Here is a 16,773-nt window from a genome sequence, read left to right on the forward strand (position 1 = left end):
ACACTTAAAATATTTAAGTGAATCCATTTTCCTGAGGTTTGAGGTCCAGCATTTTAAAGCATTCCAAATTTAACTGGGCAGCCTTCTATCTAAAAAAACTTTTGGTGGCAGTTAATCATAAGAATGATTTTACTTTCTATGTCCACTTTTTAATCTTTGAAGCTTAATTGCTTAGTATTATTAATTAAGCATAAAATGTAACAGATTTTCTCTGCTAGAATTTTGTCTGTTAGAGTGCAATATATTTAAAATCCTAACTAAATAAAATAGTTACCCTGAAGTGATAAACTGATTTAAAGAGGCCACTGAAAGTTGGAGAATTTTGCTCATGGAAGGATAATGTTGGCATCATTGAATTCATTGAATGTTCACTCTATAGAGGGTGCTGTACTCCATGCTTTAGTTATAAAGTTGAGTGAGCCGTGGTTTACCCTCCAAGAGCTTAGAGTCCACTGGGGAGCCAGGGCAAATACAGATGGAAATGTATTAAAGGCCATAAAAAGAGAACAGATGCAATGGTATGGAGGCTCAAGGCTGCAGAAGGAACATCCAGTTGGGGGATCAGGAAAAGTTATATGGAGGAGGTGGCATCTGAGATGAACCTTGAAAGACTGGGAGGATTTCAGTAGGTGGAGGCGGGTGTCAGGAATGTTCAGGCAGACAGAGCAAAGGCCAGAAGCTGGGACTGTGTAGATGTATTTGAAAGTGCTGAGCAAGCGTTTTGTGGTTGGTGTGTTGGATATATGTGGCAGAGGCCTGGGAGATGAGGTTGGGAAGGTCAAGCAGGGCATATGGTGGAGAGCGTGAGTTCTGGTGTGAGTTCTTCGATTTCTTTTCTAATGGGGAATGGGGAGGTTTGAGCCGGTGTTTGGTAGCACTCAAAGAGGTAGATTAGGGAGGAGGAGGAGCAGATTGTCAGGAAGGGGTGCAGGTAGACAGCTGCAGACAGAGCCCAGTGGAGAGGTTTTGACTAGTAGAGAAGGAAAGGACAGCAGCCTGCTAAACTGGCACTGCGGCTTCGACCCTTGCCCCCTTTCTACCTGCCTTCCATTCAGCGGCCAGAAATGTTAAAATGCCACTGCTTTGCTCAAAGCTCTGTGGTTTCCCAGCTCATTCATAGAAAAGTCCACTCCCTTATGACCTATGATTTAACCCCTGGTTACCTCTTTAACTTTATCTCCTTTTAGTCCCATTTGTTTATTGTGTGTTCTGCTTCAGCCACACTGGGCTCATTGATGGTCCTCAAACGTGCCAGACAGTGTCACCCCAGGACTTTTACACTTGCCATGCTTGTGCTGGGAATGTTCTCTCACTTTCCTCAGTGCACTTCTCACATGGGCCCTTTTCAGTGAGGCCTTCCTTAGCCACCCTGTTAAAAATCTCCGACCTCTCCTCCAAGGCTTCTTACCTCCATCCTGCCTTTAGTGTTCTCCTTAGCACCCATCACTCATCCACCATGGATTTTACTTACTTATTTATTGTCTCCCCAGTGAGAAAGTAAGCTCCATGAAGACAGGTTTTTGTTTTTTGTTTTTTTTGTCCATTACATTTCCTTTTAAGTTTACACCACCTAGTAGGTACATAGTAAATATTTGATGAATGAATTATTGAATGAGAGAAAGAGGTCATTTCTTTTTCTTTTTCTTTTTTTTTTGCGACTGTCTCGCTTTGTCTCGCTCTGTCTTGCTCTGGAGTGCAGTGGCGTGATCTCTGCTCACTGCAACCTCTGCCTCCCAAGCTCAAGTAATTCTGCTGCCTCAGCCTCCTGAGTAGTTGGGATTACAGGCACCCGCCCCTGCACCTGGCTAATTTTTGTGTCTTTAGTAAAGATGGGGTTTCACCATGTTGGCCAGGCTGGTCTTGAACTCTTGACCTCGGGTGATCCATTGCCTCAGCCTCCCAAAATGTTGGGATTACAGGTGTGAGCCACTGCGCCCAGTGAAACAGGTCATTTCTTTAGGATGTGACAACTGATATGGGAATGATGGAGAGAGAGATACCAGAGGTGATTATAGGGTTTGAACCTCAGATAATGGGGAGAGGAGATAGTTGAGAGAAGCAGAAGGAATAGATTCTGAACTTGAGCTGCCTAAGAACACCCAGAGCCATTGCATATGCTCCTTTGCTAGGTGTTTTGGAACAAGTATAGTATGAATGTGTTCAGGTCAGTTTTTGACCCAGCAAAGAGGGATCACTAAAAGCTACATGCCTGGGCCCTGTGCTCTTAGTCTTCTTGCATGCTGCCTTTGCTAAATTGCACTTTAATTTTGTGTTTGCAGTTCTATTGAAAGCTGCTGCTTGAATTCCCATATTTGCCATAAGATGGTTGCTCAGTGCCCTTTATATAAAACCCTTTCTTTGGATCAATGGTTCTCAAATCTAGCCTACATCAGCATCACCACAAAGACTCCCTAAAACCCAGGTCTCTAGGCCCCAGTCCACAGTCTCTGATTCAGTAGGTCTGGAGTGCGGCCTGAGAATTAGCATTTTTTAACAATTTCCCAGGTGATACTGAAGCTGTTGGTCCAGGAACTGCACTGTGAAAACCACAGCTCTAGAACATAGTTAGGAAAAACTTTGTTTTCCAGGAAGAAAGTAGAATGTTTCTGTGTTTCTGATAATGATGATTATACAGCTTTTTGCTTTGATGGCCAGGAAAGTCAGAGTCAAATCTAAAACCCAGGAAAAGTCTTACGGCCACATTTAATTCTTTCTCCCAGTTTGGATGCTCTGCTCTATTTATGTTTTCTGTGTATTGAATTCTTTGTTTCTTTCCTGTCTGACTTTTATTTTATTTTATGTATGTTTTCTGGTGGTAAGCCACTTCTTTAGATTTGGACTTGCAGCTTAGGAGGTGAAAGGTAAATGGTAACAGTCCAGGCAGAGAATCCCTAAAAAAGAAAGCGCTTTCTTTATACTCAGCAAAATAACTGTGGGGTGACTCATCAAAGTAGCATCTCCTTAGAAAGATATGTGAACATACTCATGAGTGCTGATTTAAACAAGCAAGGTAGTACTTTGGTCAGGAGCCACTAATGATGTATTTTAGGCCCTGGCAGCCATGCGTACCCCCTTGTCGTAGGTAAGTGTCTCAGGCTCGATGTGCTAAGCTGCGAGGTGACTGTGGCGTGCTAGTGTCATCTATCTCCTGTCTTTTCCAGGCAAGCAGCAAATGCCATTTGCCGGTGTGTTTTGCGGGGGGAAGGGGGAGGACTCAGAGTACCTTCATGGGGCCTTATGATTGGGAAACCCGTGGGGTCATTTCTTTCAAAGAAAATGAGCAGGAAATGAGGGCACGTACGTCCTGTGTTGGCCATGTTGCATATGATAAGCAGTCTTGGTTTTGCTTTTACAGAAAACCCTGACTAAAAATAGTTTGATTCTTCTGGATAACAGGCATGGAAAAGTTGTATCTGCCAAATGCTCAAGAACATACAGGATCATGCGAGATTCACAGGCCATAAAAGTTACTAAGGTTTTCACTGCAGGACGATCATATGTTTTCACCAGCTTTTTGATGCACCAGAAGGCTTTAAAGAATAAAAGTGATAGGAACTACAAGATTAGAGATAATGGAACATTTAAATACAGTCATCCCTTGGTATCCACGGGGCATTGGTTCCAGAACTCCTTGGTGGATACCAAAATCCACGATACTCAAGTCTCTGATATAAAAATGGTGCAGTATTTGCATATAAGCTACGCACATCCTCTGGTATACTTTAAATAATCTCTTGTTACTTATAATACCTAATACAATGTTAATGCTATGTAAATAGTTGTTATATGGTCTTGATGAGGGAATAAGGACAAGAAAAAAGTCTGATGTGTTCAATACAGATGCACCCATTCTTTTTTTTTTTTCTGAGTATTTTCAATCTGTGGTTGGTTGAATCCATGGATGCAGAATCCATGGATATGGAGGGCCAACTGCACTTTAAGTGCTTATAAAAGAAGAGGATCAAGGAGTTTCAGGAGATGTTAAAGGCTGTTCAATAATTTGCACCCATGGGATTTTAACTTATAGAGATGTCTGAGTGATGATATGATGAGATTAATACCACTGGTAGAATAAATGACTTACACTTCCTAAGAGAAGGGGGCGTGCCCTGCCATGCAGGGCTGCAGGGGGAGCATCAGGTTGGTCAGGAGGCAGAATCGGAGCGAGGCCAGGGTCTAGGCCACAGGCTTTGTCGGGAGCTCCTTGGGAAAGAGCTTAGGGTTGGCTAGTTTGAATAATGTCCATAGGCTCTGGGCTATAAGGATGATCTCCAGTTGTCTGGTAACTGACCCTGGGCGATTTAGGACAAGTGAAGTGTGGATGAGTTAGATAAGGAGGTGGTTGGGGCTACCAACTTGGGATTGGTTGGTTTGCTTATGAAAGGTATGCTCACAGTGGTGGCTGAGCCCAATGCTATCTCTAGGAAGTGGCTATAGTCCTGGGAGGGCAGTCTCTCGCTGGCCGGCAAGCTTTTTAAGAAGTCAAAGCATTATAAAATACAGAAATTTACAAACATGATTAATATAGAAGCTTATGTGTTCTAGCTGGAGTATCTGCTCACTGGCCTCCTTCAGCCATAATTATCATGTGGTGTTCCCTCTGTCTTTCTTTATTACACCACTTTTCTTCCTCCTCCTTGAGGAGGCCTTTCCTATGCCCTCAAGACAAAGGCCTTGGTACTGCCCATGTGCTTTGCAAAGCGCCCTGTATTTTGGCAGTATCACATTATTTTAAAATTTATCAATAAAAATCCCCATCTTTTATATAACTATGACCTTCCACTCTGGTTGCTTTCATCTTCACTCTTGGTCTCTGTGCCCAATGTGAATTTTATGCCTTGTTTGACTTTAGTCCCTTTAAGCTGCCTTTATCTGCTTGTTCGATCACTCTTCTCTCAAAATGTACTTTTATATGAGAAATGGGTGTTATTTAAGACTTTTAGGAAAGGACTAGATGGGTTTCCAAATGGAACCCAATAATTTAATTATTGAGATAAATGGCTGGCAGTATCTATCCTAAGGAAATTTTTTCTTTTTTTGTTTTTCTTTTTCACAAATATCTTTATTGGACAATTACTACAGGACTAAGAACTCAGGATTCATACATGAAAAGTTACAGACCTTGCCCTCAAAGGGAGGCAGAAAGGAAAGCAGACACAATATTAATATGTTAAGTCCTAAAATGGAGGTGTGCACATTCTAAGGAGGTAGAAGGAAGAGGAGGAAGGAATCCATGTTGGCTGCCTGAGTCAGGGAGGACTTTCAGGGATGACACATGTCTGCAGCCTTTTAAAATTGCAGCTTTTAAAACAATATCCTAAAGGTAATACATGTTCATGACAGAAAATTTAGAGAATAAAATAAAAGTGAATTCCAATCCCATTTCTGAAAATAAAATGCTTAACTTTTTTTAATAGTAAGAAAGTATTTATATTTTGAAACTAGATAGATGTGGTGGTTGCACAACGTCGTGACTGTACCAAATTCCACTAATATTTTTACTTTAAAATAGTTAATTTTATATTCTGTGAATTTTGGCACAACAAATTATTTTTTTAAAAGGGTATGTATTTCAGTGGAATTTAAACATTAGGAAAATAAACTGCCTGGGGTACTAAATTTTAGATAAATGTTAGTATGTCTGGATATATCCATTTAAAAAATTATGAAAAGCATTAAGAGGTGCCAGTATGTTTGTTTGGTATTTAATACTCATAATTTATATGTGGGTAGAAATGTACATTTCGAGGTAATGAAATTTAGTCAACTGCTTCATAGTAATACTAACTTATCTATTTTGTATAATAATAAAACAAGCACTAGTCCTCATCGCACCCCCAGTTTAAATTTTAAAAAAGATGTAAAAGGAACAAAATTAATAGCTTATGTTTACTTTTAGAAGGGCCCTTTAGAAGAACATAAAAGGAACGTTGGTGTGGATGCACAAGGTTGGTGGGTAAAAACAAACACACAAACAACACATCCTGGGGAAGGAATTTTCTTGCAACCAGAAAAAAAAAAATCAGAAAATTAATGAAGGTTAAAAAAGATGGTGAAAAACTAATTAGCATACAGAAATTAGTATTCCTAATTATGACTTTGAAGAAATCTTGAAGAAAATGTCAGATTATGCTATGCATTCACTAGTATTACCAGTTAATACAACAAAAATATTTAAAGCTTTGTTGCTTAAAGAGGCAATCACTCAGATAGCTGAAAAATTAAGCATACCTCTTTCCCAGATATGCTGGATAAAGGACAATATTGTATATTTTCTGTTTCTCCTGTTAGTATTTTAATTCTTCTTTAATGGGCATTTTAGTTTATAATCTTATCTGATGCCATTAAGGATTCTTTAGCATTAAAGAACCATACTTTTAAAAGGAGCGTAATTTTCTATTTTCAGTGAGTTCACCACTGTGGACCACCTTTCATCTTATGACTTACACGCTTTCTTAGCTCTTAACCTGCTCCCCAGGAGGAAATTATGCCTCTTTGGAATGGACTTCATTTTTTCACAAGTATATGGCTATTGTTTTAGCATAAATTATTGCAGTGATATAATAAACAATGTTAATAAATACATTCCAAGTATATTTTCTGAGTGCCTCCTATAGGCCAGATGAATGCTGGGAGCTGAAGATGTACAGATACCCCAAGGTCCTGCAGTCACAGCTTTTATAGTCTCCTGAAAGGAACAGACAGGTAAACACGTGCAGCTACCTAAGAATTGATGACTAGAGCTATGGATCAAGTACATGGGAGCACAGAGAGGGAGCCCCCTAGACTGTGTAGAGAAGCTGTGGATGCTTCCTACAGGGGCAGATGCCAATCCTGGAAGTTGATGGATGGGTTTGGCATTTGCCAAGGAGACAGGTGGGGAATACCACAAATAGTACAGAGATGAAGAAGACCGTGCCATGGATGAAGCTTGGGGCAGGGCAACTATAGGACTACAGGGTGGAAGGGCAGGCAGCAGTCCACTCTCACAGGCCTGGCACACCCAGTGGTGTTCATGGTAGCTGGGCCTTCTTCTTATGCTTGGTCAATCCCTTTGTTGGCATACGTTTTTCAAATATATCATTAAAACAAAGTTTGTTTCAGTAATCTAACACAACAGCAAAAAGACATGATATAGATCCTTTCAGGTTGTAAAGAGCAGAAGCCAGTTCAAGCCACCTGAGGTACTGGGGTTCTGGTGCAAGGCTCCATGGGAGAGCAGAAGCCCCAGCGGCTGGGCCCCTGGCAGATAGGGATGTGCCCATTGCCATTGAGCTCCACAGTCACTCTGCAGACTCCACTGTGACTCCAGGCTCAATTTTCCTTACTTTTGTCTCTCACTCAATCTTCATACTCCCTGCCTAATTATCCCCTTATAGTCTCCAATGCAAACACTCTAAGGGAAACAAAGTCAAGGGGTTTTTGGCCAGTCTTTGCTTACATAGGGTGCCTTAGGCCTCTGGTGGCTGTTGGGTTGCCTGTAGATAGCACCTCTGAGTCCCGCCTCCTTCCCTGGTCCAGTCAGCTCATTTGGGGATATCAGGTCCTGTGGTAAAAACCTTGCAGCTTCTGTATAAGGAGCCACAGAAGATGGGTCTTTCAGTGTGACAGGGACTTGCAGAGCCCTCTCCAGCCTGGGATATATTTCTCATCAAACTAAATAAACTTTCCAGGAAGTTTGTCTCTCTGCCCACTTGAAAAGATGACTGCACCTTTCAGGTTTGCTGAAGTTGGTGCTTGTTTAAGCTTTGCTCATCCAAATAAAGGCCTTTTGTAGTACTAGTTACTCGGGAGGTTGATGTGGGAGGATTGCTTGAGCCCCGAGTTTGAGGCTGCAGTGAGCTATGATCACTTCATTGCATCCTGGTCTGGGCGAGAGAGGGAGACCCTGTGTAAAACAAACAAACAAAAATAAATAACTTCATCTAATACAAACTTTAAATTGTGACTTATTTTATGAATGAGCATAAAATATTCACACATGTTGGAACACGTTTGGCTAATGGTCAAAAAATTACAAACATATCAATACCTTCTGCCTTATATCATGCTGTGATCAATGAGGTTTGGAGAATAAATTACAGCCTCTGGCCTCAGTGAGACTGATCCAGTCTCTCCTAAACACCATCCCTTATCAGCTTCCGTAAGAATCCAGTCATGGCCAGGCACGGTTGCTCACACCTGTAATCCCAGCACTGTGGGAGGCTGAGGCGGGCAGATCACGAGGTCAGGAGATCGAGACCATCCTGGCTGACATGGTGAAACTCCGTCTCTACTAAAAATATAAAACATTAGCCAGGCATGGTGGCACATGCCTGTAATCCCAGCTACTCGGGAGGCTGAGGCAGGAGAATCGCTTGAACTCTGGGGGCAGAAGTTGCAGTCAGCTGAGATCACGCCACTGCACTCCAGCCTGGGAGACAGAGCAAGACTCCGTCTCAAAAAAAAAAAAAAAAGAATCCACTCACACCACCTATCTCAGATTTTCTGAATTTTGACCGAAGGCTTTGGAGGCCACTGGGTGCGCCAGATTCATTGCAGTATAGCTCTGTTGTGACTGGAATGCAATTTAACACCAGGTCCGTGTGCATGTGATGATGGGGCTGCCTATACTGTCATCAATGTGCGCCTGGAAGGAGCAAATGATCTGCCAGTGCTATTAACACTTCTTTTGAAAGTGATTTCAGAGTATAGACCACCTTAAATTATAACTTCTTGAATTTCGGTGCTTTGTGTTGAATTTTATCCCTACTTTACTACTGTTTAAGGCATTTCCTGGTTTTAGTGCCAGCTTGAATCTGTAAGATTTCCTAGCATTAAATGATCAAAAAATGATAATCATTATCATTATTTCATCATCTCTCCTTCATCATGCTTTTTACTGCATCTTTGGTTTTACAATGACACAGTTATAAATGACACCAAGAAACTGATCTAAAATATATTCTGTAGCATAAATATTAAGTATTTGGTTGCAAATTTAGGAAGGTTTAACAACTTCTTTGCTAACTTAGTCTTCTAAATTTTGTGTTTTTGAAATAATTTTGAATTTACATGAAAGCTATAGAAATAGCACAGGGCACCAGTGTACCCTACACCCTGATTCCCCAATTGTTAACATTTCTGAGAAATTGAGGGTATGGTACTCTACTGTCACTAATACTTCAGTGTATGCTTCCTAAGCACAAGAACACTCTCCTATATGACCATAGGGCAGTCATAAGAATCAGGAAATTCACAAGGATCTGGTGCTACCACCTAAACCATAGGCCCCAATCAAATTTTGCTGATTATCCCAATAATGCCCATGATGTCCAAGATTCAATCCAGGATCACATGCATTTAGTTTTTATGCCCTTTAGTCTCCTTCAACCTGAATCAGTTACTCAGCCTTTTTTGTGTCTCATGACCTTGATCTTTTAAAAAAGGTACAAGCAAGTAACTTTTATATCCATTAACTTTGGAAATCCTTCAATTTGGATTTGATAATATTTCCTGATTTATGCATGTTTGCAGGCACACCACTGAAATGATGCTATGCTCAGTACACAGGAGCAGGACACATAGTGTTAATTTGCCCTATCACCAGTTAGGCTAACTTTTATCACTGGGATAAGATAGTATTTGCCAGCTTCCTTCATTCTAAAGTTAATAAGTATAAGGTAATTATTAATCAATGAGTAATTAAAAAGTACTTTGTTGGGAAATACTTTGAGGCTACGTAAATACAGTTGACACCCATTATTTGTGGCAGCTATGTTCTATAAAGTCACTATGAACACTGGATTAGCCTGGACTGAGCTTCCCTCCTATGGGGGGGTACAGGATTGAGTTCCTATTACAACATAATCCTCAACCAATCAGTTGATACACGACCTTGCTTTATGTATCTTTCTGTTTAAAGACTGCTTATTTAATATATAGAGTTGATTCATTATCATTGAACTTACGGTCAGTTGCACTATAACTCATGCCTGAAGGAAGCTTATCTAACATGAGTATTTTCTCCATAAGGCACATCATGGTCTTTTGCACTGTAGGAACCCTAGACAGCACTGCAGCACAAGGGATTTTAAACAATCAGATCACCAACAAAAAGCACAAAAATGCAAAACATGTGAGACAATTATCGAAAGGACATGAGTTTACAATACAAGAGCAGAAACAAGAAAGCAGAGTGTCACCTTGTTTCACCTCAGCTGGGAATGTGTGCATTGGATGACTCAAATTTTTCTCTGGTCTGCATGTGACTGTGAAAGTGCTGCAAGTGTTAATTTTGGGGGTTACAAATAAATTTTAGCAAGTAGGTGTCTTTGCAAATATGGAATCTGTGAATAATAAAAACCGACTATATCTTATTCCTATTAGACTTTTGCTTACTGGTTTAGCATCTACAGAGGTCAAATTGTCCCAGATTGGGCCAGTGAGAATCCTTCAAGCTGTTTTCTGTGTCCTTCTGACATGTCCTCACCATTCCATGAGCACATTTTTGCTTTCTTGTTCAACAAGGTTTTCTAGGCTTATCTTGTATTATCTCTACTCCAGTTGTAAAGTTAGACATTTTTCCAGGGAGCTCTGGTTCCTTTTAGTAGAAGATGGTTTTTAGAAACCAAGAATTGGGTGCCAGGTGGATGCATTCCTACCAGGGTGTCATTACTTCTAAGCCTTGTGAGCAGACAGAGAAGGACCTATATTTATACCCACATACAAACACACACACAATCTATCATCCATGTATCTATCTTCCTCTAATCTATTTATCTGTCTATCTGAACCACGAATTCATACTATTACCTCCAGTTCCAATCTGATGTAGAACGATCCCCCTTTCCATATTTGTAACTCTCTTCTTTGGCAGTTAGAAAACTGATTTCCATTATTTTCAATGTATTTATAACTTGCTAAGTCTCCTTTGATGTAAAAAAATCACCCAGTCCCACCAACCAAAAGTACAACCCTGGATACTGTGCTCCCATCCCAACTCCTGGAGGGCTGTAGGCTGAAAGCTCAGCCCCAGTAAAGGAGAATGAGAAAGGTAGAAGAAAGGAACTTAGAGTCGTTGAAGGTCTGAACTTCTGCTAATTCTTCTTAGATAACAGCAGACTTTTTTAATAAAAGAAGAGAGAACCATCGTGCATGTTTTTAGTTACCCTTGAAATTAGAAGGCTGTTTTATCATGCCAAATGGCTATAGAAGAAAAACTCATTTGATATAACTAGTATTTCTTAAAATAGTCATGTGATAGTATGTTACTTTCTTATGTTAAAAATTTATTTTATATTTCTCCCAGATGTTTTAGAGTCAAAACATTGGCTTTTAACATACTGCTAAACTTAATTTGAATCTTTAAATGTTGATAGGTAATCTTAACTTTCTTAAGTTCTAAATTTTGGATATGACATTTTAATTTACAGTGTTTACAAGAGGCTGTAGGATGATTTTATGAAGCACTTTGATTATGTTTTTCTCTGGTGTGTTTATCCATGTAAAAAAATAAAGCATGCATCTTAATTTTTATTTTAAATTGTGAATTTAAACTTTAGAAATTAAATTAAAATATAGAACTTTAAATTTAGTTTAAATTTTAAAATGATGATAGTGAGCAGTCTTAACTTTCTAAGTTTCAAATTTTGGTCAATAGGAAGCTATGAATTATAGCTTTAATAAAAGTTCTTGGCTAATTTTAATGAAATGACTTTATTATGTTGAAAGAAATAACCGTTCTGAGATGACTGTATTGCCAAAAATAATGCAGCTTACCTTTTCTATGAAGATACATAAAGATTACATAAATGTACATTAATTCACAGAACATAAACCTTTAATAGTCTGGTGTTATATATTTTTCCCAGATATTTTAAGAGTCAACACATTGGCTTTTAATATACTGCTAAGCTTAATTTGAATCTTTAAATGTTGATAGGTAATCTTAACTTCCTAAGTTCTAAATTTTGGATATGACATTTTAATTTACAGTGTTTACAAGAGGCTGTAGGATGAGTACGATTGAGAAGTATATATTTGACCATATAAAATACATTGTTTTGGTTTGTTTGATTTTTAATTTAATAGAATTACACACATATATGTACATCTATTTTTGCAGCTTGCTTTACACATTAATACAAATATTTCTTGGAGTTCTTTTATGCCAGTACATACAGCTCTATTTCATTTTTAACTACTGTCTAGTTTTCCATTATATGGCTGTGCCATCATTTATTTAAACATTTCCCATGATGGAAATGTAGATTCCCCCCTCCTACATTTTTGGTATTATAAATTATGCTCCAATGAAAATACTTGCACATATACCTTGAAGCATATAGATGGCAGGTTCTGAAAAATAAATGCCTAGACTCAAGGGTGAGGCTTTCCTTTCTTTCTTGGAGACAGCTCAGCAGGTGCTAAACCCCCACCTTTCGGCTCTCCTTCCCCTTTGGAGATCTTTGTTTCCTAATTCAAGTACCTCAGAGTGTCTGACCTGATGGCCGCATTCTTTTAGCTTTTTAAACTGGCTATTTCCTGTTCCATAATGAGACTTGACAATCAGAAGTATAACATCATGTAGATGCCCACAGAAGCAGAATAGCTAGGTTATAATGTTACTTGGGAGAAGAGGAAATTGTAATTTAAGGCTGCCTTGCAGGCACTTTACACATCTAGTGGACTTCAAGGCCTTAACAATAGATAACATTGTTTTAATCACTGAAGAAATGCAAATAATTCTAACAGTTTTTGAAACAGGAACTATCAGTTGGGTACTGCTTGTAAGGATATTTGTGTATGGGTATGTTTTTAGGTACTTTACTTAATTTCCATATCCTGGTTGAAAGTTAAAAAAAAAAAAAAAACCAAAACAAAATCTATTTAAAGAGGATGGTTTCCAATCGTCATCAGATCTTTCTATTTTTATTCTTTGGTGGCAAATGTTGCTGAATGGCTATTTCCAGTTCATTTCAAAAACAATTCAGTTTTATTTTGTTTTCCATCCATTGTTTATAACATTCATTTGTCATTTTTGTCATTTTGTAGACCTACCAAGAGCAGCTGTCAGGATCTTAAGCAACATGACATTCCTTTTTGTGAGTTTGTCATACACAGCTGAGAGTGCCATTGTAACTGCTTTCATTACCTTCATTCCCAAGTTCATCGAGTCACAGTTTGGTATCCCAGCCTCCAATGCCAGCATCTACACTGGTAAGGCACTGCCGCTAGGGCTGCTTGAAAACATGATCATTTTGACCATGAAATGGAATGGGTGAAGAGAAAGTTCAATCTAACATCGAAGTGTTAAGCTAGTTCATTAACAGCTACCTTTCCCCCCAGATTTTAGGAGGCAGAAATCCTGGAAAGTGTTCTCTTTGATTCAGATTGTATTGCCATGTGACACATTTCCCAACTGTGTTTTGGGAAGGGAGAGAATTTTGCATATTTATATTTCTATGGTTCTCAGTTTAAAAAATGAAATAGGCAATGACATTCAAATTTAAATCTAAATAGATCTTTTTATGGGTTGGCATGGGTTTTAAAGTGTTAAGTCAAAAATATTGATAACCTGAAATATAGATCAGTTTCATGGTGGCAGGATTTCCCCTTCAGAAATGTGAACAGATTTTATTTCAATTACTGGAGATGTGTGAAGTTGAAAAGGAAATGTATGAATTTTATTTTAGATGTTTGATGTCTGGGCAAACTGATTTTTAGGAGACTTTGATGCATATACCCATAGTACTTAGTGTTGAAAATCTTCTTTCATAATAAATTGGATGCTTAGAAATGTGGAAACATTAATTCTCAGATATTGGAGGAATTTTCAGTATATTATATCATGTAATATTGTAGATATTTTCTTAGTGGTATCAAAGATGGCTGATTGGCCATATCTTCCTAAAGACTTAATTTATTTAATAAGGTAAATTTCAATAGTTGAAGTATATTTAAATAGTGTAGAATTATGATAACTTTTCAGGTGACTTAGGCTCCTACGTTCTCCAATTCCACATTCACATCCAGTAAACTTGAATTATCTGAAAATGAACAGGCATCACTGTAGAAAGAGAAATTGATTTGAAATATTTGGGTAATCACTTTGTTCTTTACTTCATCTTATACATATAAAGACATACAACATTGGGTTGTGGGCCCGGGATAGCACATGTTTTTATAAAGAATACACTGCTGTGGACTATTGTAATTGTGACTTAAAATATGTTTTTCTTGATCTTGGTTGCAAATATATATGATTTCCTATATTAAGGTAAAATTTCCAGATTATTTTATAGTTTGGTTGTGAGAAAATCTAAACCTTCCACTTGTAGTTTAACTCTTCCACTAACCCTTTGTTGAGCAATGATTTTTGGACAGGGAAAGCAACAGTTGTCTTGTAGTTAGATTCAAAGCCACACAGCTGTTAATTATAGGGTAGTCTCCAGCATTTCCCAAACTAAGTTTCAATATTCAAAGGTGTTAGTGGGAAGACAGTTCATAATAAAATAAATTTGGAACTTGCTGAGTTAAACAAAGTATCATAGGATTCTTTACTGCAGGCCCTTTCATTTCCTTTAATATGCCGATATGCATCGTGAAACTCCCAGAAGACGACTCAGATACAGCCTTTTCCAAAGTCATTTGACCATGAAACCTGATGTTTTTAGACGCATCTTTTTCATAAACAGTGTTCCCCAGGATACACATAGGGAAGCCATACTGTGTGCCCCAGTTCCAGCCAGACTAGGGAGCAGAGCTGCCTAGATCATCCCACTTCCCTGCAGATGCACCATTTTCACCTTAGGGTTAGTGGGAGAGTAGTGCAGTGCTGAGCTGGGTAGGCACCAATGCACCTTGAATGCACATGGCTAAAGCCATCTCTTAGTTACTGGTAGGGCCAAGGCTAGACAGACAACTTGTGGAAAAACAGAATAAAGGGTTCAGCTAGAGCTGGGGTGTCGGCTGCAGACTTCCACAGCAGTGTGGTTGAGGCAGTGACCACTAAATGTGTCCCACTTGGCCAGGGAAGTGCAGGATTGAATAAGGCTAACTCACAGTGTTCATCCCATGCTCCAATGTCAGAGTTAAAGAAGCAATATCTCAAAAATGCCACTTCCATTCTGATTTTGTCATCAGCAACTTTTGTTTGTTTGTTTGTTTGTTTTGATCATAGCCAGTGTAGTTTATACAATGTTTGCTATTCCACTTCTTCTGATAAAAAGCTTTTTATTTCCAGGTCGAATATTTTTTCTTCCTTTATAGATAGGCAACAAATAATAATAGTCAAGAGATATTAAGATTGATTAAGAGTAGAAGGAGGCCTGTTAAATTGCAGTAAGATTAAACAGAGATGATAATTATTTTTAAAACTCCTCTTGGTTTTTCTTTTCTTTTAAAAAAAATTTTAAGTTCTGGGGTACGTGCAGTACGTGCAGGTTTGTTACATAGGTAAACATGTGCCATGGTGGTTTGCTGCACCTACCAACCCATCACCTAGGTATTAAGCCCCACATGCATTAGCTATTTTCCCTGATGCTCTCTTTCTCCCCTCAATCCCACAACAGACCCCAGTGTGTGTTGTTCCCCTCCCTGTATCTGTGTGTTCTTACCATTCAGCTCCTACTTATAAGTGAGAACATGCGGTGTCTGGTTTTCTGTTCCTGCGTTAGTTTGCTGAGGATAATGCCTTCAAGTTCCATCCATACCCCTGCATATGACATGATCTTGTTCCGTTTTATGGCTGCATAGAATTCCGTGGTGCATATGTACCATATTTTCTTTACCCAGTCTATCACTGGTGGACATTTGAGTTGATTCCATGTATTTGCTATTGTAAATAATGCTGCAATGAACATACGTGTGCATGTATTTTATAATATAACTATTTATATTCCTTTGGGTATATCCCCAGTAATGGGATCGCTGGGCCAAATGGTGTTTCTGGTTCCAGGTCTTTGAGGAATCGCCATACTGTCTTCCACAATGGCTGAACTAATTTACATTCACACCAACAGTGTAAAAGCGTTCCTATTTCTCTACAGCCTTGGCAGCATCTGTTGTTTCTTGATTTTTTAATAATCGCCATCCTGACTGGCATGAGATGGCATCTCACTGTGATTTTGATTTGCGTTTCTCTAATAATAAGTGATGTTGAGCTTTTTTCATATGTTTCTTGGCTGCATGTGTGTCTTCTTTTGAGAAGTATCTGTTCGTGTCCTTTCCCACTTTTCAATGGGGTTGTTTGTTTTCTTCTTGTAAATTTGTTAAAACTCCTCTTGGTTTTTTGAATTGTTATCAGTTTAATCATTCTTACTCTCTGGGCATAGATTTCATTTTTCGAAGAAATTTTAAAATTTGAGCTCTTTTGTTCTCTGAATCCCTTGTTTTAATGCATGTAGACTGAAATGGGGAATTAAGAAATATATCTGAAAAAGAATTTATCATCTGACAAAGTTTTTGAGTTCAAATTCTCTTTTCACTTAAAAAAATTGTTTACATACATACCCTGACCTTCACTGCAATTTGTTTGCGTTGTGTTATGGATAGAGAGAAGCACCAAACACCTACGGAAGGACTGGCCTTCTAGTCCTCGCTCGTTCACATTGCCATTGAATGCCAGCTCTGTGCATAGCACTGTGCCTGGTGTGTGGCTGGGGAAATCTAAAGACTCACACCAGGGCCTTAAGTTGCTTACACATCTAAGAGGAGAGAGAAAACTTATGAAATACATTAGAAAAAGCTGTCTAAATAAATTAACAGAAAAATTGGATCACAGAGATTATT

The 16,773-nt window shown here is 38.8% G+C and overlaps 1 protein-coding gene across 2 annotated transcripts in view; it reads left to right on the top strand.

Annotated features, from left to right (window-relative positions):
• Nucleotides 1-16,773, top strand: part of SLCO5A1 (solute carrier organic anion transporter family member 5A1) — a 155,768-nt gene that overhangs the window by 78,637 nt on the left and 60,358 nt on the right. For both annotated transcript variants that reach the window (XM_003274811.2, XM_012496051.2), the window contains one exon: nt 13,036-13,200. In XM_003274811.2, coding sequence (XP_003274859.1) covers nt 13,036-13,200 — 165 coding nt within the window. The remainder of the gene's footprint in view (nt 1-13,035; nt 13,201-16,773) is intronic.

Source organism: Nomascus leucogenys, chromosome 16, assembly GCF_006542625.1.
Source record: "Nomascus leucogenys isolate Asia chromosome 16, Asia_NLE_v1, whole genome shotgun sequence".
In the NCBI taxonomy this organism is placed as follows: Eukaryota; Metazoa; Chordata; class Mammalia; order Primates; family Hylobatidae; genus Nomascus; species Nomascus leucogenys.